We start from the raw sequence: 26,532 nt of genomic DNA on the forward strand, positions 1-26,532 counted from the left end.
GTGGGAGGGTGGATACCAACCAAGGTCACCAGTGAGAGGCTGCCCCAGTGCACCTTGACAGTGCACACTTTGCTGTAAGAGGAGTGAGCATGTTAGATGAGCTCACGTTAGATTGCAAGATCAAGGTCACACGGAGCGGCTGGCTGGTAGCGGGGTTCCCACGGCCTCATCTCGGGTGGGACACGGGCTACACCCTGCACCGGTCATCTGAGTGGGCACCTTTGCTGGGGATGGGGTGAGCCGAGAGAGCGGCCGCAGAGATCCGACAGAAAGAAAAACAGAAGAACAGAAAAAGATGCAGTCAGAATTTTTCTTCCAAGGTCGCCACAGGCCCAGGATACAGGCGGCCGGGCGGCGGGGCGTCGAAGGGTTCTTCCGGGCGTCCCGCGAAGCGCGCGGTGGTCGGTCGCTAGTTCGGTCCCGAGGGGCGTTCCCTATGCGTGGGTGCCGAGAGAACTCGGAGCCGCTTAGTGGATCTTGGCCTTTACTCAGCAGAACTACGACTCCGGGTAGTCAGGGCGACGTGTCTACAGCCCCGAACTCCGACTGTGCGGCGCGCGCACGAACCTGCTCTTGTCCGACGCTCCCTGGCAGCTGGGTTGAAGCTCCGCCCAGTCCCCACTAGGTCCCGCCCAGCCCCCCATTACCCCCCCAACCACATTCATTCTGCATTAGTCCCCGCCCAGGTTCCCCCCCAAAGTCCCACCCCTGCCCAGTCAGTCCATTTTCACCAGGCCCCGCCCACCCCACGAAAGACCCCGCCCACCCTCTCCAGCAAGGCCCCGCCCCACCCCGCCCTCCTGCCCCTGGGCCCCGCCCAGGCCCCGCCCCCGCTCCGCCTGCCCCGGGCCCGCTGAGCGGCGCCTGTCCGGGATGCGGAGCCCGGACGCCTGAGCCGCGGCGCGACCTCGGCGCGGGAAGTTCGGGCGCCGCGAGGCGATGGAGGCGCCCGGCAGTGGTGGCGGCGACAGCGGCGGGGACCCAGGCGGGGACGGTGCGCAGCCCGACGCCCGCGGTCCCGGCTCCGGGCCGTGCGCGGCCGCCCGCGAGTCGGAGCGGCAGCTGCGCCTCCGTCTGTGCGTGCTCAACGAGATTCTGGGCACCGAGCGCGACTACGTGGGCACCTTGCGCTTCCTGCAGTCGGTGAGCTCCCGCCACCTGTGGCCGGCCGGCCCGCGCAGCGCTTTTGTCTGTGGTTCCCCGCCTTGCGCATAGTTTGAAAATGGTTACATCCGCGCGGCCGCTGCCCGGGGCCCCTTTGGGGGTCGGTGTGGGGAGAAGCCGGGACAGGGCCCCCGCGCACCCTCGGCTGTACCGGGGACCTCTGGGCTTTGAAGCCGTGCCCCCAGTTCGAATTACACAGCCACAGCTTTAGACTGCAAAACAGCATCCGAGTGCGCCCTTGTACCACGCACCTTACACGGTTCTTAGCAGGCTGAGCCGTTATCGGGCTCATCAGTACCGCGCATATATTTTCCGATCTTTAAGACCGGGGAAGAGTTCGGCTCCAGAGAGGTCGAGTCCCTTGCTCTGGATTGCAGTTTGACTAAGTGGGGTTGGATGCAGGGCGGTGACCTAGGGCAGCCCCTCGGGTGCTTTAAACTCGGGTGCTTAGCTGCTCTTGTGTCTCCAGTGAGAATGAGGAAGGGGCCACTTCCCTACCCTCCTAGGAAGTGAGAAAACTGGAGGGGGGGTGGGATGGGCTGGTCTCGGAGACCTGAGGGCTTTAATCTCCGTGCCTCCTGCTGAGACCGCTTTAACTTCGGTCTTAACCCTGCTTCAGGAAGGGACGGTGTGTGTGTGTGTGTGTGTGTGTGTGTGTGTGAGAGAGAGAGAGAGAGAGAGAGAGAGAGAGAGAGAGAGAGAGAGAGAGAGAGAAAGCTGGGGGGAGACCCCTGAGAGGGGCATTCTGGGGTGCAGGGGAGTCTGTGTGAGGTCGAGGGTTCCCACTTAGGGAGGAGGGAGTATCAAGGGGGGGGGGAGGAGCTGTGTAGAGGTATTGAAAGCCGTTTGGCCCAAGGATCCTTCTGGAAAGGCCTGTGAGAATAACACAGGGTTGGCTTTCTTTCCCATCTCTTCCTTTCTCACAGCTCCCCGGCTTGAAGCTGGCAGTTTCTAAATGAGTGCTGCAGCCACTCTGGCATTGCTGAGCAGTGACAGATTCTAGGGAACTCCTCACTTCCCCCTCAGCAGTGGCTTAGCTTCTCAGCCTTAAAAAGAAACAGGAAATGTAAACCAGTTTTTATATTAATGGGGGTGTGTTGGGGGGGGAGATACACACTTCCCATGTTCGCCCCTGGCCATTGTGCTGGGTTAACTGCGGTTTTAAACTATCCCCATGAAGAGTCTGGGGAAGCTAGGATAATGGAAATTGATCGGAGTCCACATTCTTAGAATTAAAGAAACCCAAAAAAGTTTCTCCGGCTTTCGTGCCACCCTCAGGACACCTGTTTGTCGTTTGTGGATGGGTGTGACAGGGGCATTCTGAGACTGACCTGGTGTTTCTTGGAGCGCTCCTGCCACCTCTGCTGATCTCAGTTTCCCAACCTGTACAGGAGTAGGAGACCCCAGGCTGCTTTTGTGCCTTGCCCTTGCTTGAGTCCCCAAGCTAGTGCCAGAAAGCAGAGGGCTGATTGTGTAACCTGAGTAGCCTGCCCTGCCCTGTGAGCCCAGGAGGCTACCTCTGGCCTCTGGGGAATGGCCCTCAGGCAACCCAAGGCCATTTAGTCCTGGAAGCCTGGAGTGAGAGCTGCAAGCTCCTTGTCACCCCGGCTTTCCTGGCTTTCCTTCATGCACTGTAGCACAGAGGGGCTGGCAGCCCCAACTTGTTAGCTTTTGTACACCCCATAGGGGTTCCCTGGACTCCTGGCTCTCTGGGAGGGGCCAACCTAGTCTATAGTGGCAAAATGACTTTAAATGACACTTTAAAAAGTCTAGAGCAAGAGCTGGCCAGATGGCTCAGTGAGTTAAAGGCACTTGCCCCTAAGTCTGAGGACCTGAATTTGATCCCTGAGACCCCACCATGACATACATATCCTCCCCCCAATATGTAAATGAGTAAATAGATAATATAATATAAAAAGATCCAGAGCTCCAATTTCGGAACCAGATTGCTTGGTGTGAGGTCTTTGGACCGGTGGCTTTAGGCAAGTTGGATTGAAATCTTCAGTCCTTTGTTCCCTTGTAAAATCGGAGAGAATAGGTCTTGTTCTGTGGGCTTTTTAGGGTAGGTAAGTTGTGTAACTACTTAGAGCCCTCCAAGCAGTGCCTGCAGGCAGTTAGCTATGCAAATATCAACTGAAATTATGAGTTATAATTATGTGGTAATTACTCTTACAGGTGGGTCGGGTAGTAGGCTCAGCTGCTGGAGAACAAGGTGGATCACAGGAGGCTGCCTGGAGGAAGTGAGGTCTGAGTCTACTGAAGCCTCGGGGACTTGCAATGAGTTTCCTTTTGACCTTTGAACTCTAGCCAAGGAAACCACTGGCTCTGTTCTGTTCCCTTCCCATCCTGGGGCTTTGGGGCTCTTCAGTGTGTCCACTGTAGATTTGGGCGACACCTAGGCCGTGGACTGTACCCTTCCTTGCCTCCCCAAGGTCCTAGGAGTTCTTTCTAGAGAATCAGAAAGAAGCAGGACATTTCGTGGAGATGTTGGCGCAGTCTCAGGAGGTTGAGTGACCATGCAGGGATGGACCAAAGGCTTTGTGGCACAGAATGGGATCTTGACTCGGAACCTTTGAGATCCTGGGTTGTCTTGGGCAGTGCTGGTGGGGACAGTAACATGACAGGTGTCGTCTTGTCTGAGCTGACCCTTGTTTACTGTGCAGCCTTTTGCCAGAGGCAGTCAATCAACCTACCTGGAGAAAGGTGCTGTCGGTATCCCACTGACAGATGAGGAAACTGAGGTGGCAGGTTGAAGTGAGCTTCCTGGTGGCCCATGTCCTCTGTGCTAGGTTTGTTGATGGTGCAAAGGTTGAGTGTGGAACTCTAGAGCGAGATGAACTTGTACTGTGCCTCAGTTTCCACATCTGTACTGTGGGTGTATGGTAGCGCCTGTTTGACAGGGGTGTTATTAAACTTGAATGAGCCTGAAGTTAACTACTGCGTGCGTGACACACAGTAGGTGGTTGGAGACCCGATGATGGTGTTTGGGGGCGCAAGGGTCCTTGGAGTCTCTTCCCTAAAGGAAGGGGCTGAGTGAGTTTTTCACCCCGTTTTTGGTTGTTGGTTAGAGTCCTGGCATGATGCACAGAGAACCCTAGTGGGACCAGTCAGCCTTGCCCTGGGGACTGCCCTTGGCTGAGGACGGAGACCTGTCATTTCCTGGTACCCAGAAGATCTTCTCAGAACCACCCTAGCTGGGGTCTTTGAAAGGAGCAAGGATTATGGGCACAGAGCTCCCAGAATGCATCTGGTGGTTCTGCTTTTTAAGAGGTGGGGGAGGAGACCAAAGATTTTCTCTCTGGAGCCTGCTCACCAAAACAAGAAATTGTGGTTTGCACAGTCACTCTGTGTTTTGTTTTTTAAAAGCTCCTGTGTTTCTAGCTCTACCCCAGGGAGAAGGCCTGGGGGTGCAGGGCACACCAGAGTCTGCAGTCATCCAGTTAGGATGACTAACTTCATGGCTTTGGGCATATTCACGTGCTTGTGTCTGGAAAAGGAGGGAGCTGTGACGTGTGGGCAGAGCAGGTCTGCTTTGGGGATGTAAGCAGTAATCACAGGTCTGGGGAGATGGCTCAGTGGATAAAGCACTTGCCTTGCAAATGTGAGGACCAGGGTTCAGATCTCTAGAACCCACATAAAAGGTAGGCAGGTGTGACTGTCCATCCATAATCTTGGCACTTGGGAGGTGGAGCTGGGACCCTTAGGGCAACGGGACTAGCTAGTGGGAAAGCCATGGGTCTAACTGAAAACCCTGCTTCAATATATGAAGGGGAGAGTGACCAAGAAAGACAACTGCCTTCAACTTTGGGTCTCCATAGTCATATGCATACATGTGCATGCTCACACATGCATATATATGTGCACCTGCACACATGTGAACATGCATTTGTACAGGCACAGCACAGGGAGCCTGAACCAGAAACCTATGAAATCCTTCAAAAATTTGTTTTGAAACGTATTACATTACATTTGCTTGTGTGTGTGTGTGTGTGTGTGTGTGTGTGTGTGTATGCCACAGTGCATGTGTGAAGGTCAGGATAGTGTGAGGCGGTCAGGTTTCTCCCCTACCATGTGAGTTCCAGGGATCAAACTCAGGTCTTCAGTCCTGGAAGCCTGTCTTTGACCACTGAACCATCTTACCAGCCCCCCAACTTCAATTTATTTATTTGTTTTTGAGGTAATACCTCATGTAGCCCAAGCTGGCAGCCGACCTGACGTGCAGCGGAGAATGACCTTGTGTTGTATGATAAAACTTTGCTTAGGGAGACAAAACACTCTCTTTTACATGTCCAGATAGGAAACCCATGACAGACCAAAGTACGGATACTACCAAAGCCCAGCTTAGTGAACCAATGAGTTTTATTGGGGTTACTTACAGGAATATGGGTGAGGGGCTACCCACAGGAGCAGGAATGACTCAAAGACAGCCACATCACCAAAGCCCACCCCAGCATGGGTGACAGCTCACAAAGCTGGGAACCTGGAGCACACTGCACAGCCTGCAGGCAGATTAACAGGTTGGAGAGCGCCCTTTCCAGGTGCCTCTGTTGGTCTACATCTTCCAGGCAGCTGGTCCAGCAGCGAGTTTCTTGAAGCTACTTTTTTGTTGTTGTTGTTTGCCTCCCTGCTTAGGGAGCTAGCCTGCAGGAAGGAATGTTTTGATCTTGGAGACAGTGATACAACACTCCGCCCCTTCTCCCTGTCTTACATCCTTCCCACCCCCTTTCCCCCAATGATCCCTGAGCCTTGGAAGGGTGTCCATCTATGACTAAGAAATAGGCCACCATGTCACAGTAACAGCCCCTTGGTCCTAGGAGCTCCAATGGTGGTTATGAGTTGAGACTGATAATACTTGATCTGTGGACGTAAACGCCCATATTTACAAGGCAGGTCTAACAGGCACATCATATCCACCACTAAAACCATAGAAATTGCTCCCCCATTGAGACTTAGGACCGCCCTTAAGTCCCAGGTTTTTGTCTTGGCTTACAATACCAGATATGAATGAACTCTTTCTTGTGGAGTGAGCCTTAAATCCAATTGGACAGCTCTGGTTGGTTTCACTCATGATAGCTGAACCACTATTGCACAAGCAGGTGCATCCTGCCTGACATGTCAGTGTTTTAGCATGCAGGGTCCATAGCCAAGCAGGAATGATGGTGACAGTTCTCCACCAGCCGTTTGCAGTCAAAGCATGCACGTGGGGAGTCTTTAGCCATAGGGTCTTACATCTAGTTTTGACATACAACCAACAACTGCAGCAATAGCCTTTATGTTTTGTGGGCCTCAAGAGCTTCCCTGGCCAAGAACTCAGGGAGGTAGTCCACCCCTGGGACTAGGGTTTTCATTTAGTCACTTCATGGCCTCTGAAAGTGTCCTTTAGAGTTATTTTTCTTTTAATTAACCCAGCCCAAGTAGGATTGCAGGATAGGTGGAAGTACCACTGGCTTTCCAAATCCGCAGAACACTCAGAGGATAGCATTATGTCGTCTGTAGAACAAAACCCTTTTCCAGATGATGGACAGGACAAGGCAACATCCTCAGCCACCAACCCATAACAAACTAGGGTTACAAAGGTAGCCTTGGGGAAGCACTCTGGAAGTCTGCTGCCGCCTGTTCTTATGGTCAGGTGACCCCAGAGATTCACAGCTAAGAAGATACTAAAGCCTAGTGTAAATAGGGTCTAATACAGCACGGGAAGGTTCTATCCATTTGTATCAGTTGCTTTCTTCACAGATCAGGATTGGGTACAGGCCATGGATAGGAGGCACTAACCTAATTAGCTCCCTGTAATCCTTAAGTCATTCTCTCTGAGCTGTTACATTTCCATATCCTGGAGTTCTTCCTCAGAGCCCACATTTCTCCACACCCAATAAACTCAGTGGGCCTGACTTAATTTGCTCAGACTTAATCAAGACCAAGAGGGAATGAGGCCCTGCTCTCCGCTGCTGCACTTGCTGGCTCCCAGGGTGAGAGCTGCCCTGAGTTGACAACGTGCATGTTGTTGTATCTTGCTACTCCATCCAGCCATACCTGGTGGTTGGGGGAGTTCCTGACTGGGGAGACTATCTCCACCGCTAGCATAACCTTTTGCTGGAGGTGACTGTACCCTCCTTAGTTTGGGGCGGGGGGATGATTACCCACTTCTGGGCCAGGCTTGATGGTCTTTACTTGTTTTGGTCTATCACAGATGTCTTCTGGTGAGTATGAATCTTGCCACATTGTCTTCCAGTAACCCAGACAGACCTCCGTCTGCTTTACCTTTTTACTATGTTGCTCTCTCAGTTTAAAAACTCTATTTTCATCTTGGCATAAGCCACTGAAATCTGCCAGAGCATTTCTTTATAAAGATCTTGCCCTATCAGTGGACTCAGCAAAGACACTAAAGCTCCACACCAGTCCCTGCTGGATCAGTCTTTTCTTTAACTCCTTTGTGAACACAGCTCTTTCTGGCCCCGTGAGCTGGGGTTCAACCATGGCCTCTCTCCCCAATCAGAGACAGGGTTTCTCTGTGTAGCCCTGACTGTCCTAGAACTCTGTAATCCAGGCTGTCCTTGAACTCAGAGATCTGCCTGCCTCTGCCTCTAGAGTGTTGGGAGTAAAGGCATGAGTCACCACATCCCGGCTTACAATTCCCCTTATTACATGCCCTCAATAGCATGCCCCTCCTCTATGGTTCTGTAGTTTATGATATTTATGGGGACCTTAGGTGGAGATAACCAAGTGTTCCTAAAGGCTCTGAGAAGCCACTCAGTCACGGACTGATTTCCCTCATAGTGTCTTAGGTTATGCAGCCTTTGCCTTAAGGAGGGATAACAAGTTCCACTGCAGCCAGACTGATCCTGCTCTCTCCCATGTCCCACAGCCTCACAAGCCAGGCTGAAACAGACTCTCTCTCTGTGTTTAAAAGGCTGCCATCCATCCAGCCAGCTAAGTGCTGAGTGCTCTCTGTTCACACTGGCTTGCATTGGGTCATGGTTGATGCACACATCTGCCTCCTGGATTACAGATTTTCCCTTTTCTGATCACACTGGCTGCATTGGATCATGGTTAATGCACACATCTGCCTGCTGGATTACAGATTTTCCCTTTTCTGTTCGCACTGGCTGCATTGGATCATGGTTAACGCACACATCTGCATGCTGGATTACAGATTTTCCCTTTTCTGTTCGCACTGGCTTGCATTGGATCATGGTTAATGCACACATCTGCCTGCTGGATTACAAATTTTCCCTTTTTCTACTGAAGCTTGGTCTTGAGGGGTATGTTTTATTACTCTTACCACCTCCCATTCTCTTGTTTATCTAATTCAGGTGTCAAATCAGAGGCTAACATGGCTAGCCACATCTCCCTTTCTTGTTGCAGTTGCTCCTTTACACAGACACTCTTCTGCCTAGGTGCCTTTTCGGCTTCAGATGCATTTCTTACTCCACACAACAGAGGCCAGACAACCTCTGCCACCTCTTGCCAGCAGTCTCAACTCTTGTATGCTAATCCCAAAGATGGCAAGGTTTCCTCTAGACTGTGTTCAGGTCATCTCCATATTCACATGGTGGACCCCACTCATCAAGCAGGCATGTCATCCCATACCACATATATGAAGACTGTCATCCCAGGATGGCTCCCACAGACACTCCTAACCTGATGACTTGGCCTTAGTTGCCTGTCTCACTCCCAAGAACCATGCAAACTGCTGTCATAGTATAGAGGCACACTCTCACACATCATACAGGAAAGGACAACTCTCAGAATTTCCTCTGTGGATGCTCCCCCTTAGACTGCCTCAACCTCAGTTGTATGCCTTGATACCCGTAGCCAGGACTATACACTCAGTCCTTCCCCAACTCATCTTGGGGTCTGGCATGTCCCTGTTTGGGCGCCGATTATGTTGTGTGACAAAATGTTTTCCTGGGGAGACAAAACACACTCATCTACTCACCGCACATAGAGAACTCAAAATAGACCAAAGCACGAATACCACCAAAGCCCAGCTTGATGAACCAATGAGTTTTTTTGGGGTTACTTGCAGGAATATGGATGGTTGCTTACATGAGCAGGAATGCCTCAAAGACAGCTGTATCACCAAAGCCCATCCCAGCATGGGTGACGGCTCATGACCCTGGGAACATGGAGCACACTGCACAGCCTGCAGGCAGCTCCACAGGTTGGAGAGTGCTCTTTCCAGGTGCTCTTTCAGGCAGCTGGGCTGGACCAGTGTCTTCATTGCTTCTGGTTTTACTTTTTCTGGCAGGATGGAGCCTAGTCAATCTGGTGAGCTTCAGAGACTACTTGAAGTAGTTTTTTCAATCCTGTTTTGCTGATTCTCTGCTTAAGAAGCTCCCCTGAAAGGTTTTAATCTTGGGGGAGACACTTATACAATTTTTGATCCTCCTGTTTTCCCTTCTAAGTGCTGAGGTTACAGGCATGTGCCTGTATACACCACCCATGTATATATTGCTGGGGATTGAACTCGGGACTTCTTGTATGCCAGGCAAGTACTCTGCCTGCTGAGCTGCTTAATTGCTTGTGGTATTAGAAATGCAACCCAAGGCCTTGCATATACTAAGCAAGCATTCTACCACCGAACTGTATTCCTGGCCCCAGTGAGAACCCCGTGGTGATAACATCTTAGATGTCAAGGTTCTGTGGCCCCATTTCTATGTTTTTGCAAGCAGAGCCCTGGACACCGACTGCATTTCTCAGCATGCAGGTATTTATGAGATGCCTGCTATCCCATCCAGACTATGAGCCAGGCCCTGGGAATGCAGCTGCCAACAGGGCACATGTGGTCCTTGTCTCTAGGAGGATAACTGCACCTGTGAATGAATGGCTTTTGCTCAGATACAGGAAGCTCATTCACCATTATCCTTACACTCTCCCTGGTAGCCCTGGATCCTGTCACGTCAGGAGAGGTGGATGGTGCTGGTGTTTCTGGTCTGGGAGACCTTAGGCAGGAGTAGAGAGAGTACTCCCTTGATCAGGCCAAGGAGCAGGCCCTACTGGGCGGCTGTCTTCCTCACTCAGGTGTTTTCCTCAGAAGGCTGTCTTTGGAGCGGTGGAGCCTAGCAAGCATCAGCAGTTATTTGTCGATTGCTTTTGGTTTTCCTGGAAGATAGTTCTCAGGAGAGAATCCTGACAGAGCGTACTTACCTAAGCCAGTGTGTAGTGTCTCCTAGCCACTGAGCCAGGGTAGAGCAGACCCTCACCCTGGTCTTTAGAAGTCTGCCAGGTGGAGAGCAAGCTGAGGATCATGGGCTGAGTCTTTTGTTTACAGGTGAGATGCTATGATCTCTGTGAGGGGCAGTTTCCTGAAGTTAGCCAGGGTCCTGTCCGCAGATCCCTGGGGACTGTCCTGGAGGAGCCAGCTGCTGAGAGGGCACTCTGTGCTGGTGTTCCACTTAGTGGGGCTACCATGTACATTGGGGGACAATTGTCAGTGTCATCTGTCACCAGTTAGATGCCAGAACAGTTTCTACCCCATAGGACTATCAGGAAAGTCTCAGAAGTTGCCAGATGTCCCATGAGGGTGGAGCAAACAGAGTTTCCTGATAAGAACCCCTGGACTGGTGGGCCCTTTCTGGCTTCTAGCTTATGGTTCCAACCTTTGGGTGTTCACACACATTAGCAGCGGTATGGGAGCCCACATGCACATGTATATGTGTGTGTGTTTAGGTGAGGCCTTTACCAGCGGTGTGGCCCCTGTATTCTCTTTCCTTACAGGTAAGAGTGCTGACTCAGGGGCTGAGACCATATTAGCACTCTGGCCCTGTGACCTTGGACTTAACCCTACACCTCTGTCCCCTGGTCTGTGAAGTGTGGCTGCTTGGAGCCATTCCGGATTCCTTCTTGCACTGCATGAAGCGATCTGATCTGGAGAAGGTGCCCCGTGCTCTGGATTCACGCTGGTGGCTGCAGACTCACTGTTGGCCCTGGAAGTTGGAGAGGAAGGACCTCAAGCCTCCCTGTTCCCAAGTTGGGGAAGTTTAGTGTGCTTTCTCTACTCTTTCAAGAGCGGCTGGGCTCCTCCTTTGTCTTGTGGTCGGGTGCTCAATCTGAGTCTTTCGGTGGCCTAGTTCCTTCCCCAATGTGGAACTGACAACGATCCCTTGACTCTGGGCCAGGGGAGGCCAGGCTGGTGTAGGTCGTGGGCCTCTGGGGCCTGAGTAGTCAGTCTTCTATCTGTTCAGGAGACCGGTATGGAGGACAAGGAAGCTGCTTCTGCTGAGAGCTTTTATTCCCATTTGGTCAGTGGACGTAAGTACCTGCTAAGTTGCACCGAGAGCTTTCATTCATGAATTCACTTCCCATTTGGTCAGTGGACACAAAGTACCTACTAGGTTCCAAGTATTGTGTTTTGTCTTGGTATACGACTAGGATGTAATGAACGGGTCCCTACCTCACAGAGTCCTCACAGAAAGAGAGCACTTGAAAGTGACCAGTTATTATAAGAGTGACAACAGGATGCCCCGCTGTGTGCCAGGCACTCCAGGGTCATCTCTGACCCTTTGCACACGCTCCTGTAGATAGCACCGTAGCTGCCGCACATATGAGGAAAGGAAGGCCCAGAGAGGTTTGAGAAGGTATTCAGGTCTGCAGCTGAGATGATGACACCTGAAATCAAATGTAGGTGACAGATATGATGACACCTGCTCAAGTGGAGTGGCCAAGAAGGGCCTCTCTGGAGGTGAGAGAGCTTCAAGAAGTGTGTTACAGGCAGTGGGAGCTGCTTGCGCAAAGGCCCTAGGGCGTGGTGCTACCTGACTGGTTGAACGGTCAGAAGCTGGAGTGTGGTTGGAGGGGAGAAGATGGGGTGCAGTGGCTGTGGTGGGTTGGGGCCAGGTGGCTCAGACTCTGTGTGTGTGTGTGTGTGTGTGTGTGTGTGTGAGAGAGAGAGAGAGAGAGAGAGAGAGAGAGAGAGAGAGAGAGAGAGAGAGAGAATGATATGTGCATGTCTGTGTGCGTGTTGAACACTGGGTTCAATGAAGATGTGAAGAGCCTATAACAGTGTTCAGCAGGGCCGTGGGGGAAGGCAGCTTGTGTGGAAGTCTCTGGAGCCTCCTCCTTCCTCTGGGTATCTATCTAGGAGGCAGGTGACTTCACCTCCTCCAGGCAGACCCCTTTTAAATGCCTGCAGGCTGCTGTGTTCCCCAGAGTGGCAAGGACCCTGCTCCCCTCTGGGTCTGGCCAGTCACAGGGGTCATAAAGGAGGTATAGAGCTTGGGCTGTTTATAACCAGCCTGTCGGTGAGGTCTGCTGGTGGCCGCCCTCTGAGCCTCTAAGCCCGGCTGTGGTGTTGTGTGTGATGGCCCAGGCTTTCCTGTGATAGAGGAAGACAGCTTTGTTTTCTGCTCAGGAAGTTATTGCCTGATTAAAAACAGTCTGTTGGCACTCCGGGCCCCACCCTGCACTCAGCCACGTCATAGCAGGTCCTCTGTGTGGGTCCTGCACCCCTGCCTGGCTGGTGTTCAGACCCATTTTGGGGGAGGGACTCTGGAGGCAGGAGGCTTGGTCAGGACCTCAGCTGTTTCTCAGGATCAAGTAATCCTCCTGCACGGACTGCAGATTGCACTGTGGGCTGCTCCAGGCCTTAGCCCCTCCTTCTCGAGCGCTTCTCTTTAATTGAGATATGATTCATGCGCCATAACCCTCATCTTTCCCAAGCTTAAAGCCTTGTGGTTCTGAGTTTATTGGTGAAGTCGTGCAAACCTCATCTTAGCTCCCCCCATGTCTCATTTGCCCTTTCTGAAATGCACGAGTCTCTTCATTTCCTCTGCGCGGCCTTCTCCTCCTAGACCCCACCTCCTTCACTGCTTTCAGGCCTTTGCTCAGCCCTCCTCTCCCCTAGGTCCTGTCTGACCTCTCTCATCACCCCACCTCAGCCTTTCTGTATCTGCTTTTCTGGTGTGATTTCCTCAGGAGCTGACACTTGGGGTGTTTTATTTAATGAGCGATGTCTTTCCCTTTCCCCAGGACGTTAGCTGGGCCAGGATGGGGATATCCCTCTGTTTCATTCACTCCTCTCTGGCTTTCAGAACACCACCTGGAGTGGAGCAGACGCACACTAAAGACTTGTTGAATGGAGAGCCTTGCCTTTTGATATACGTGTCTTTGTTGTTACGTAACATGATGGGTTTGGATTATGTAACTGCTAGCTAGTATTTTTGTATAGACTCTGGGAATCTGAGATTAAGACAGTCTAGTGTTTTCTAATGTAGCCAAAGATACGTGGGTGTGTGCAGGCTGAGGGGATTTGGTGTGGAAGAATGTTCTACTATATGGCACTCTGCTAAGATCCCAGGCCATTCCATCATAGACTGTCACTGCTCATCTCTGCCTCTGGGGCTGTGTGAACTAGGGCAAGGAGCCATCCCTCTCTGGGCCTTGGTTTCCTTGCCTGAAAACTAGTTTGGGATGCTTTGGTCCGTGCATTGCTGTGGTCCTATTCTTTGGATCATGTTTCCCGTTTCCTCTGTGTCCCTTCTATTTACACAAGGACAGAAGCTTGAAGTCAGCAGGACCTGCCCTAAGCTGGTGTCTCTCCTTGGCTCTGCACGCTGGACACTGAGAGCAGGTACCTGACCAGCATAGCTGCCAGTGAATGAGAGGCTGTTCCCCATTGTTGCTGCAAGGGAACCTTAAGACGGAAAAGAGGAGTCTGTTTCTCAAGTACAACAAAGATGAAAGGGCAAGGAGGCTGCTGTTGTGGGCGGAGCCAGTGCGGTGCTCCCTGCTGAGGTCACTTGTCAGGTCCCACAGAGATGCTATGTCCGTCGTTGATAAGGAGTTCCAGTAAGCTAAGTGACTTAAAAGAACCCCTGTGTATTTCCTAGGGTTTCTGTGGGTCAGAGGTCGGGTGTAGCTTGCTGAAACTGCAGTCCAGGTGTCAGCCAGGGCTGGGGTGCCGGCCGAGAGTGGGGAGGGAGGGGCTTAGTTTCAACAGTAGCTGATTACTACTGTCACTTTACTGTGTGAGGAGATGGCAGTGCACACAGGGCTTTGCGTGTGGTAGCAGTGTTCTATCACCGCGCTCAGCTACACCCCCTACCGTAGGGTAGACTCTGTCTAGGCAAGTGCTCTACCACTGAGTTACTTCCTCCTTCCCCCAGGAGTAGAAGTCTAAACAAGTACTCTACCGCTAAGCCAGTCATCAGCTGCTCACCCAGGGTCTTTAGGCGGGTGCTCTACTGCTGACCCACACCCCTAGGTGATGACTGGGGGGATTTCCAACCTAGCTCTGCCGTGCCCCCAGGCTGTGCTCTGCGGGAGACTGTGGGTAGAATTCATGTTGCTGTTTTAGAGACCCCAAGGTTCCACTTTCCCTGCTGGCTACAGTGAGTAGTTTCTGAAATATTGACTGATTGGGTTATAGGGCTGGAGGGATGAGCCTGGAGCCCTGCTCATGGTACCCTTCCATTGGGAACTTTGGACTCAGACCTGAGGGTAGTGTGGGGTGGCTGCCTGATTATCCTCTTGCCCCCAGATACCATCTGCTCTTTCTCTGTGAGTTGGCAGGGGTCAAGGAAGCCATTCTGCTGTGTTAGTGTCTCAATATTGAGGCTTTTCCAGGCAACTTATGCTATAGTGACTTCTGATTGAATTCTGCAGTGCTCAGAGAGTGTAATGGGGACTCTCAACCTTTCAAACTGGATTGAAATTTGGTCTGTGGCCTAGCATTGACTGACTGGCCGAGCAATCCTTCCGAATGCATCAGAAAAGAATGTATGTCCTCTTGTGCTGGGCTGATGGTCTGAGGTGCTTTTCTGGGTATATGCGGCCTTCCTGGTTTCAACACCTTCTCTATTGCTCACCAAGAAGGCTGTGGTCTTTGGCGAGGATGGAGATGTCTCAGTTTTTATTTACTTTGTGCATTTTGTTCTGTGTGATGTGACTTTTCAGTTCTATCTTCTTGAAGAAGTGGTGACCCCTTTGTCATCCTGGAGCACATCTCTGTCCCCTCGCCATGCTCCTTGTCTTGCAGACTATTTTGTGTGTTACTGTGAGCTGCCCTTTTTCTTTGCTTTCTACCTCCTGCCCCGGCCTCTTCGTGTCTTTTTATCACCATGTACATCTCTTACAGGCACCATACGGTTAGGCTGCTTTTTCAAATCCATTCTGACAGCCTCTGCTTTTTAATTAGGCAATTTAGCTCACATATGCTTATTTCTATGATTGACAGACAGGGTTGGTTTTAGATCCAGTGTCTTGCCACATCCTTCTGATTTGTCTGCTAGGCATAGTGACAATTACAGAGGGACAGCCTTCCTCTCTCCTAGCCACCCTGCTGGAGGTGGAAGGAATGGACCGAGGAGGTTGGTTGAATCTTACGTCCTCCATGTGGCTGCCCCCCCCCGCCCCCTCCCGCTCCCGCTTCAGTCGCTCTGCTCTGGCCCCATTAGCTTTCTTTTTGCTTGCGATCTTTCTTCACCCATCCCAGCCTGAGTCTTTCTTTTGCTGTTCCTTCTGTGTGGATCACCACCACCTACTCTGCCTAAAGAGTGTCCCCACCCTGGCCTCAAGCTCCCCGTCTCGTCTTCTGATCCTCCCTTGTTTTTTCTCCACATCACTGCATTCCCAGGGATTCACACATCCAAACAAGCCAACTGTTTACTCCTCAGACTCTCCAGGAGGGCCCTGGAAGCCACATCCTGTCTGTTCTGGCATGCCATTGGCATATCCCTGGGATCTGTCATTTAACAGGTACCCGTTGGTATTAGAGGAGGGAGTGGATGCATAAGAAGGGTTGGAAATGTTTTACCATGTGAAGGAAGCCTCAGCACCTGTGATCTCTGGGAGTGTACACCCCCATGAGGCTTCTTGGTCTCTCATCACCACACCTGGATGTCGGAGGGTCAGAGCTCTGTGCGGTCCTGGCTACCAGCTCAGGGTGGCAGTTGTTGTCTGGGAGGCTCACAGGATCACGGAGGAGTACCACAGCGAAGGGATGCATGCCAGAGGCCTGGATCCCAACCTTGCACAGCTGGTACATGTCCTATCATTATAACACAGGTGCTAGGACTGGAGCCCAGGTAGGCCTGCTCATGGGTCTCCACACGGGGTCTCCAGTTAACCTTTAGAGCTGCTTCCTTGCCTTTTCTGCTAGCCCCACCCTGCACACACACGTTCTTGTTACTACTTGGGTCTCTCTGAGAATGACTGTGGACTTGCACACGTTCTTATTACTACTTGGGTCTCTCTGAGAATGACTGTGGACTTGCAGTGTGTAAACTGGAGTCTCCCAAACAGGAACGATGCCAGGTAACCACAGCTCGGTGTACAAAGTTAGGAAGTTTAATCTTGATACTGAATTCTCCACTCTGAAGTTAGTATCTTAAACTCCCCTATTTCCCCCAGTGTCCTGTTCTGGTAGCTTTAGTTGTCAGCTCTGCACAACCTAGGATTATCTTGAAATAGACTTCCAGTTGAGGAATTGCCTAGCCCAAACTGGCCTGTAGGTGTGTCTGTGTGGGAATGTCTTGATTGAGACTTGATGTAGGAGGGCCCAGCCCACTGTGGGCGCCACCATTCGCTAGGCGGACCTGAGCTGTGTAAGAAAGCTAGCTGAGAGTCTGGTGGTGCATGCCTTTAATCCCCGCACTCGGAGGCAGAGGCAGAGCCCGGCCTCTGAACTCTCTGAGTTAGAGGACAGCCTGGCCTACAGAGCGAGTTCTGGGACAGTCAGGAACAGTCACTTACATAGAGAAATCTTGCCTCGGAAAACAAAAAAAAAAAAAAAAAAAAAAAAAAAGGAAAGAGAAAGCTAGCTGAGGGCAAGCCTGTCTACCAGCCTGCTAGCAGCACCCCCTCCCCCAACTATTCCTGCCTTGCTTCCTGGGCTATGAAGTGAGGTCCCTGGTTAGAGGTGATGCTGTGTGGAAGAGCAAGCAGGTCTGCATTCAAGTGCCTGCCCTGACTTCCTTGAGTGATGGACTGGGACCTGGAATTGTAAGTCAGATAAACCCTGCTCCCCCAGAGATGAAACTAGGACGCCTCTCCTTGGCATCCCCAGCCCATCTCCCAGGCTGCTGTTTCTTCCTCTCCCCTTTGCAGTGCTAGGGTGAAACCAGCCATTCACACCCACGCCATGAGTGCTCTCCCCTGAGTCCTGCTTTGGGAGATGAGAAGTCCCCACTGCGATGCGCTTCTGCTCACATTTGCCCTGGTGCTTTCCTCAGCTGCCGCTGTGACCTTTGGACCCAGGCTCTTGTGCTTTTGCTTTCTCAGCTGTGAAATGGGGCCTCTGATTTTGTCTCTTAGTGTCCTTCATATTAGTGACACATCTTTTGAGCACTGCTGTTTGCCTGTTCATGGCTTGGACGCTGGCTGCATCAGTGTAGGACAGATAGATGAACATCTGGCTCCCTTGTGGTGTTCTCCCCCTCCCGCCGGGCACTGGAGGACGATGTGGGGCCAGTAGCATAGTAGCCAAGTACCAGACCTGGACCCTGCTTCCTGCATGCGCATCCTGCACTGACTATCTGTACTTGAGATAGGCATGCATGTTGTAGAATGGTCAAGGAATGGAGGTGGGTAGGCAGATCGTCCCCTTCCCACAGCCAGGCCCATGCTGCCTTTGCTTGCTCTCTGCTTCTCCTTCTTATGTTGATCATCAGCGTATGTTGGCGTGCCTTGCCTCTTCTGCCCTAGACAGAAAGCAGTGTGCTGCCGTGAAGCGCTCTTTGTGCCCAGGGCCCTTGATGGCACCCTGATGAAAGACAGAGAACTCTGAATCCTCACCATCCAGTTCAGATCCTGGTTTGGCTGTGTGGCCGGTGTTTGCTGCTTTACCTGGTCCCCCCTTTCTAAAAGTGGTGATGCCTTGGACTGATGGGGTGTGCCCTATGGGGGGGAGGGGAACTGCAAGTCTCTTAGGGCAGTGTCTGCCACATGGTAAGCACTCTGTGTATATTAGCTATAAATTATCTTAGTAATAAGAGCAGGTTATACTACTAAAACACTAATTATGCTATATATAATGCCAGTCTAATAAAGTTTGCATTATTATTCAACCATTCCTCTTACATTGGACCTGTGGGCAATTTTCAGTAATTCAGAGTTAGAAGCTGTAGTAGTCTGAATGTAATTGATCCCCATTAGCTCATTGGCACCATTAGGAGGTGTGGCCTTATTGGAGTAGGTGTGGTGTTGGAGGAAGTGTGCCACTGTGGAGGTGGGCTTTGGGGTCTCATATATACTTAAGATACCACCTAGTTTCTCAGACTACTTCCTGTTGCTTGCAAGATGTAGGACTCTTAGCTACTTCCCCAGCACCACGTCTGCCTGCATGCCGCCATGTCCCTGCCATGATGATAATGGACTGAAACCTCTGAACTGTAAGCTGCCACCCCAATCAAATGTTTTCCTTAGAAGAGTTGCCATGGTCATGGTGTCTCTTCACAGCGATAGATACCCTAACTAAAACAGAAGCTATGTGTGTCTTTGAGTGTCTGCATGTATGCGTGTGTGCGTAGGTCGGTCAGAGGGCAACATTAGGTGTCCTTTTTCCGGTATTTTCCACTTCTTTTCCTTTAGAGACAGTCTCTCTCCCTGGCCTGTAACTTGCCCTGCAGGCTAGGCTGATGATGCAGTTAACTCTAGGAATCTTCTTCATTCTCTCTCCCCATTCTGTGAAGCAGACTTGGACTTGGGCCCCACACCTAGGTTTGTTTGTTTGTTTGTTTGTTTATTTATTTTTTGAGACAAGGTCTCTCTAAGTTTCTGCTGTCCTGGAACTCAGTGTGTAGACCAGGCTGACCTAGAACTCGGAGAGGTCCACCTGCCTCCGTCTCTAAGAGTGCTGGCATTAAAGCACTCGCTGGCTTCACGCCTGGCTTTTGAAACATGGTTTTTGGGGTTAAACTCAGGTCCTGGTGCTTGCAAGGCAAACTCATTACCCGCTGGACCAGCTCGCCAGCCCATGCCAGTTTTTTGACAGTTTTGTAGAACACCGGGCCATACAATTGGCCCCGGAACGCTGGAATCTTAGAATGAGGTCGGGGCTGGCTGAGGCAGAGACAGCACATCCATGATCTCCCCTTCCCAGGAAGGGAAACTGAGGTACCCAGCGAGTTGATGGCTGAGATGATGACAGCTTGAACCCTCCTGCCAGGTGCTCTTGAACACCAAGTGGGTGGGGCAGGAGACGGGGATGTGGGGGACAGGGGCGGGGAGGGGGGACAGGGGCGGGGAGGGGGGAGGCCTCTCTGGATGAGTTGGATTCACTGGCACTGTGTGTCTGGGAAGTGCAGTGTCTTTGATTTCAGTGACCAGGATGGGGAGGGTGGGCTGTGTTTCTTGCAGGAAGTCACTGTTGGGTTGGGGTCAGATTTCAGCTGTGACTGAGGAGCTGCTATGATCGAGCCTTTTCCTTGTCCTTCATGATTAGAATACAGGCTGCAAACTGAGCCTCTTCAGGCCAGATCAGACCTGTAAGTGGGTGTTGTTGGCCTGCATCATGTTTTAAGAGTTTTCTTGTTAGTTGTCAACCTGGTCAGTGGAGGTGCACACCTTTAATCCCAGCCCTTAGGAGACAGAGGCAGGCGAATCACTGAGTTTGAGGCCAGTCTGATTTACAGAGCAAGTTCCAGGACAGCCAGGGCTATGCAGAGAAACCCTGTCTTGTGGGAGGGGGGGTACCTAGTTCAGGTTCCTGCAGGCAGCCCTGACCACAGGCTTTAGTTTACCATAGTCTTCACCTTTTTCAATGCTCTGCCAACACCAAAAACAGCATCTATGTTGGCTGCCATTGCATTTACACTGTTTTTTTTTTTTTTTTTAATAATTGACTACCTAAGAGGATAAAGGAGCATTTCTTCTAACATGCTCCTATTGCAGGAGAGAGAGGTTGTTTTGAAGGACCCTCCCTTTGTCTGTTTGTGGTGGGCCATGGGTATTTGAGTTGGAGGTGTCTGCTAGCTCTTGGGTGGTCCTCCTCTTTCTCTGAGGGGAGAAAGTTGTCTCCAGAGGGTCTGATTCTGTGGCCCAGCTTCTTCCTTCCTGTGGCCTGTGGGCAGTCTCTTTTGCAGTGTCAGCTATTGCATAGGGTGTACTCGTATCCATCTGTCCACCTACTGCTCTGTGCTCCTTTGGGAGGGCCCCATAGAGACTCCTGTGAGGAACCGAGGAGTCTGTGTCCCCGTTCCCCCACCCCGCGACCGTGTGTCGACCCCTCATTTGCCATCAGATCTTCCTGCCCTTGCGTCTAAACTGGCTCCATTGCTCTTGGTTCTCCCTAAAAGAACCAAGTGTTTTTTGAAACAATAGCCACCAGCAAGAGTTAGCTGGCTATCAGGATTCTTTGGTGGCAAGTGACAGAAAAGCCCATCTCAGCTGGGCAGTGAGAACATACACCTTTAACCCCGAAACTCGGGAGGCAGAGGCAGGAAGATGTCTTGGCCAGCCTGGTCTACAGAGTAAGTTTCAGGATGGCTACACAGAGAAACCCTGTCTCGAAAAATAAAAACCAAAAACAAACAAATCCCACTGGCTTCAATAAGAGCAAGAACTGGAGGCTAGCAAGATGGCTTAGCAGGTAAAGGTGCTTGTGCCAAGCCTGATGGTTGGAGTTTGATCTCTGGGACCTATGTATTGGTAGGAAAGAATTGACTCGTGCAAGTGCGTGCACATGTATATTCTTTCTCTCTAGATATACATATACACTCACATATGCATGTATGTATGTATATATGTATATATGTATATAAAATTAAAAATATTAAATGAGGTGCAGTGGTGTGCACCTGTGACATTCTGGAAGTCTGGTCTGCAATGCGTTCCAGGAGAGTCAGGGTTGCATAGTGAGAACCTGTCTCAAAAACAAAAAACCAAGTAGCAGCTACAACAATAAAAACCAGCAGTTGAGAGGCCTGATTTACAGAAGGGTCATGTCCTGGGTGGGCTCTGATTGGCTATCACAGATCCTGTGACTGTGTTTAAGCCTTCATTGAGACTCAGGTGAGAACCTCCCTGTGCCATGGAGGGATGTTTGTGTGTGTGTGTGTGTGTGTGTGTGTGTGTGTGTGTGTGTGTGTGTATGCATGCATGCGTGTTCCTTGAAAGAAGACTGTAGAGTGTAGAGTATTTGGACTGGAGAGGGTCGGGATGTGGGGTGTTTTTTCTCTTTGTTGGGACCTCTATCCAGGATTGGAAATCCTTTCTCTCCTAAGCCATCTTGCCACCTCTGCTTGCTTTCAAAGCCATGGTCCCACTGCCTCCTCCCTGTCTGTTGGGGCTCGTTCCATGGATCTCCTATTAGCACCCGTGGTCACAGGTCTGAAGTGTTTGCTCCAAGCACAGTGGCTTCCCAGGAACTAAGTGTTAGTGAACGCTGTGTGACCTGGGACCCATCCAGCCTGTTTGTATCTGTGAATGGCCTGTCAGTGGTGTTACATTCTTGGGTTGGGGGATAAAATGGGAAGATGGCTTCCAGTGCCTGGCCCAGCCTGAGTTCACAGCGAGTGTTTGTGGAGTGAACCAACTAACTCAGCAGGGGCTTGGGGCCTGCTCCAGGCCTGCTGAGCAGTCCAGGCTGAGGTCAGCCCCAGTGGGAAGCATCCTGTTCTGCTCTGCCCTCCCCTCTCCACACACAGAGATCTGAATGAACAGAACCCAGAATGTTCCGGCAGTGCTGGCTCGCTCTCCGAGCGACAAAGGCATCTTTGTCCTGTTCGGGTGTGAAATCATTCCAGAGGGGGAGACAGTGTAGGCTCTGGAGTCAGCTTGCTGTGTGTGTGTGTGTGTGGGAGGGGGACTGGGCTGAGGTGCCCTCATCCCTACAGGACTGTGTAATGGGGAAGCCTTTTCCCCATTTACCCCTGCTTTCATTTGGGCCAGAATGATTTTTTTGCCCCTTCTCCGGGGGTGTAGGGAGGTGGGGGTTAGAACCCAAGTCTTCAGACATGCTAGACAAGTGCTCACTCACTGAGCTACCCCTCCCGACAGTGCCCTGTTTTCTTTATTTTTTTGAGAGAATCTGGCTGTGTAGCCCAGGCTGGCCTCAGGGAGCAAGCAGTCCCACTGCCTTAGCTTCGTGGACTAGGGATTGCAGGTGTGTCTGTGCTCAGCCAGCACGCTGTAGGCTCCTCTTATCTTGTGGAATGAGAACTGCGCAGAACTGGTTCTGTTGAGAAGCCACGTGTCTGCGTCAACCTTCTGTCCTTTCTACTGCATGTGAGCATGGCAGCTGTGATGCCAGGCTGGCATGGCTGCAGGGGACAGGCGGAGCAGCACGGGTGTTAAACTAGCTTGGCGGTGTCTTTAGAACAACTCAGCAGCTTGGCTCGGTTCCCTGGGGAATCTCTCAAATAAAATCAAGGGGGGAAAAGCAGGTGGGGCCGTGGAGAAGGCTCAGTGGGTGAGAGCCCTTGCTTTGAGTTAGAATCCCTACATGCATGCAAAAAGCTGTACAGGCTGCGTGTGCCTCTAAACTCAGCACAGGGGGTGGGGGCAAAGATAGGCACATCCCAGGAGCTTGCTGGCCAGCCCGCCCAGCCCAATGATGAGTTTCTGGTTCAGTGACAGACCCTGCCTCAGAACACTAAGGTAAGGAGAATGATAAAGGAAGATACCAGAGGCCCTCTTCTGTCTTCTGCATGCACAGTCATTGTCATGGCTGTACACACACACACACACACACACACACACACACACACGCACGCACACACATACGAGCATGTGAAAGACGTAAAGCTGTGTTTTTTCTTTTCCCAGCTGTGTTTATAATAACACAGTAAAAACCACAGAAGTGGTCATTAGCAGATATCGGACTATGGTTGTTCATTGAATTGTTAGGCCTATCAAGCAGGCTTTTCAAAGAACGATCTAACTGCTGACCTCTGTCTGGATATGGGGCAGTCCCAATGTTAAGGGAAGAAAATCAACAAAGATACAAAAAGAGCACAGAAACTGGGCTTTGTCTAATTCCAGGAGGGGAGGTGGAGGCAGGAGGATTGGGATGTGCATTGAAGGTCATCCTTGGCTATACAGGCTAGCCCGGGCTACTTGGGATTTTATCTTAAAAGAAGAGGAAATAGGAGAAAAACAAAAAACAGCCAAAAGCTTTCTGGGTGGTGTGTCAGTCAGATTCCTGTTGCTGAGACAATTATCAAAGGAAAATGGTTTGAAAGAATGGAAGATACATTTTGGCTCACAGTTTCTGAGGTCACAGCCTTGGTTGGTTCAGTTGCCTTTGGGCCTGTGATAAAGCTGTGGCAGTGGGAACAGTTGGAGGAAGCTTGCTCACCTCAGGGTGGCTAAGAAGCTGAGGGGGAGGAGAGAGAGGGGCTTGGGCCCCCCATATCCCCTGCAGTGATCTGTCTCCAGCGAGCTGAGAGTCTTTTGCTAGGCCATGCCTCCTAAAGGTAGCACCCAGACTGGTGACTGAGGCTTTAGCAGGGGTACTCGAGATCCAGCCCACTGTCTGTGATGGCATGTGCTGGTCAGAAGACGGAGCAGCAGGTGTGTGAACTCAAGGACACCCTAAGCTGTGGGTGGGCACCAGGACTCCAGTGTCGGGGGCCTCAGCCTGAGAGTGGGGGGAGATGCATCTTCATCTCTGTCTACTTTTGTGCGTTGCTGCCTTGGTTATAATGAACACATTTTCAAATGGGTGTAGAATACATTAATAGTAATTCAAACCGTATCAGCACACAGTAGCTTGGAGAAAGCCACTGCAAGCTGTGCTGAGGCTTGAGGCAGACCTGGATTTCCTGCACTGCTGTTTGGCACACATGCACCTTGGCAGGTGATGGTAGTGTGCAGGACCCTGTCTGGGCACTCTGTGAGCCCGTAGTCCTGCTGGGTCAGGGACATAAAAGACAGTTGCATTGTAATCTGTTGTTCACCAAGACTGAGACTGTCCTTGCCCTCTTGCCGGCTCTGCTGGGTGCCGTCTGTCGCCCTCGCCCATCCCTTCAGTGTACCTAATGTGGCCCTTTATTCTTCTGGCCCTGCCAGACCTCAGAACAGCTCAGCTCCATCTTCAGCCCCACTCTGCTGGGATGTTACTGCTCAGGAAGATCCCTTCCCTGACTGTCCCATCCATGTTTAGATAGGGGTTGGGTCCACTGGTTTCTCATCCACTGAGTACTTCTGAGTAGCTGGTCCCACACCCTGAATGTGGTCCTCCTTGTCCCCTGCTCCATCACTCCAATCCTTATGGGACTTTTTGACTGGTACAGCCTGACTTTGGCACTGGAGATGCTAGGCCCATGGCCTGGTTCATAGTGGGTGTGAAGGTGAAGCTCCTTGCTCCCTTGTCAGAGAACTTCCCAGTCTAAAGGCCCAGAGTATGGAAGCCTGTTTATCTTTCTCATGTCCAGCTATGTGACTTGGGGCAAGGTTGTTTATCTGTCTTTCTCATCTGCCTGTATGTGTGTGTGTGTGTGTGTGTGTGTGTGTGTGTGTGTGTATCTGTTGGGGACTGTGGACCCCCAGACCCTGAATTTCCTGTGACCCCCTGCCTGCTGGGGGTAAATAACTTATTTTCCTGCAGCCGCTCTGAGTAAACAGCTTGTTTTCCTGTGGTTGCAGCTTCTCTGAGCAGGGGAGTGAGACAGGGGAATGGTTTCTGGCGGGCTTGTAGCTAAGAGTTAGGGAGTAGCCATTGGTCAAGGAGGCCTTATATAAGCTGCCTTAGAACACAATAAGGTTGGCCTTCTTGATTTAAGGGAGCATTCTTGGCATTCTTGTTTCAAGGGTGACTCGTGTCTCTGTCTATATGTGTGTTTCGGTCTCCAGCCTCTTGCCCGACTTACAAACTGTACCATAGCACACATAGTGCACAGCATGTAGAGTAGGCATTGAGCTACAAGTATCCGTCCGCCCGTCCGTCCGTCCATCCATCCATCCATCCCTCCATCCATCCCTCCATCCATTCATCCATCCATCATCCATCATCCGTCCGTCCGTCCGTCCATCCATCCGTCCATCATCCATCCATCCATCAATCATCCATCTGTCCGTCCGTCCGTCTATCTATCTATCTATCTATCTATCTATCTATCTATCTATCTATCTATCATCTGCCTGTATGTGTCTGTCTGTCTGTCTGCCTGCCTGCCTGCCTATCTCTATCTATCTATCTATCTATCTATCTATCTATCTATCTATCTATCTATCTATCTATCTATCATCTGCCTGTATCTATCTATCTATCTATCTATCTATCTATCTATCTATCTATCTATCTATCTATCTATCTATCTATCTATCTATCTATCTATCATCTGCCTGTATCTATCTATCTATCTATCTATCTATCTATCTATCTATCTATCTATCTATCTATCTATCTATCTATCTATCTATCATCTGCCTGTATGTGTCTGTGTATCTATCTGTCAGTCACTTTTCTTTCAGGTTCTCATGGTAATTTCTGATTGAACCATCTCTCCGACCCCTGTTTATCATTTTGAGCCTTAGCTTTATTCTTTGTAAAATGGGGCCCCTCCCCCTTGTCCCCCCTCCCCTGCCTCCAATCCTTGTCCACGTTCCGCCTGAGTCAGGGCAGGATTGGAGAAGCTGTGTATTGTGCTGCTGTGCATGCTGGGCATGTGCTAGGTGACTCATTGTAGGTGTTGTGCAGGGGAGCCAGCCAAGCCTGGATTTCAGAATAAACAGGACAAACAAGTCAGAAAAACAGGAAAAAAAAAAAGAGAGACCCTTTGGAGAACACCTAGGATATAGCCCTGGATCCCTTAAACCCAGTGATGGGCCTCTGTAACCAGTGTAATGGGTATTCAATCTTGGCTGTAGAATGAGGCTTGTTTTGCCTACCGGGAAACATGCAGAGATGTGGTGTCACCGGACTGTCAGGACGGGGAAGGAAGACTACTTTCGGTGGGTAGCACAGGAATGTTGTGAGGTGTCTGGGGCTGGGCAGGTGGCTCAGCAGGTAAAACGCTTGCCGAATAGGCATGAAGGCCAGAATTCAGATCCCTAGAACCCACGAAAAACTCAGGCAGGTACGATGGCCACCTGTAATGCAGAGACCAGATCTTGGGATAAGTGGGCTAGCCAGACTAGCTGGTCACTGGGCTCTGGGTTCAATGAGACCTTGCCTTGATGAATAAAGTGGAGCAATGGAGGAGGAGAGCTAATATCAGCTTCTGACTTTGTGTTGGTTAGTTTTGTGTTAGCCTGACACAAGCTAGAATCATCTAAGGTCAGGGACTTTCAATTGAGAAAATGTCTCCAAAAGATTGGCCTTCGGGGCATTTTCTTGATTAAGGATTGATGTGGGGAGGCCAAACTCACTGAGAATGGTGCCATCCTGGGTGTCCTGGGAGATATTAGAAAACAGGCTGAACAAGCCATGGGGAACAAGTCGGTAAGCAGCATTCCTCTACGGCCTCTGCTTCAGCTCCTGCCTCC

The 26,532-nt window shown here is 51.0% G+C and overlaps 1 protein-coding gene across 1 annotated transcript in view; it reads left to right on the plus strand.

Annotated features, from left to right (window-relative positions):
- The first annotated feature begins 897 nt into the window (after positions 1-897).
- Prex1 (phosphatidylinositol-3,4,5-trisphosphate dependent Rac exchange factor 1) overlaps positions 898-26,532 on the plus strand; it is a 156,043-nt gene continuing 130,408 nt past the window's right edge. The window contains exon 1 of the mRNA XM_087910975.1: positions 898-1,143. Within this exon, the coding sequence (XP_087767101.1) occupies positions 940-1,143 (204 nt within the window). The 5' untranslated portion in view covers positions 898-939. The remainder of the gene's footprint in view (positions 1,144-26,532) is intronic.

Source organism: Myodes glareolus, chromosome 10, assembly GCF_982192425.1.
Source record: "Myodes glareolus chromosome 10, mMyoGla1.1, whole genome shotgun sequence".
Lineage (NCBI taxonomy): Eukaryota > Metazoa > Chordata > Mammalia > Rodentia > Cricetidae > Myodes > Myodes glareolus.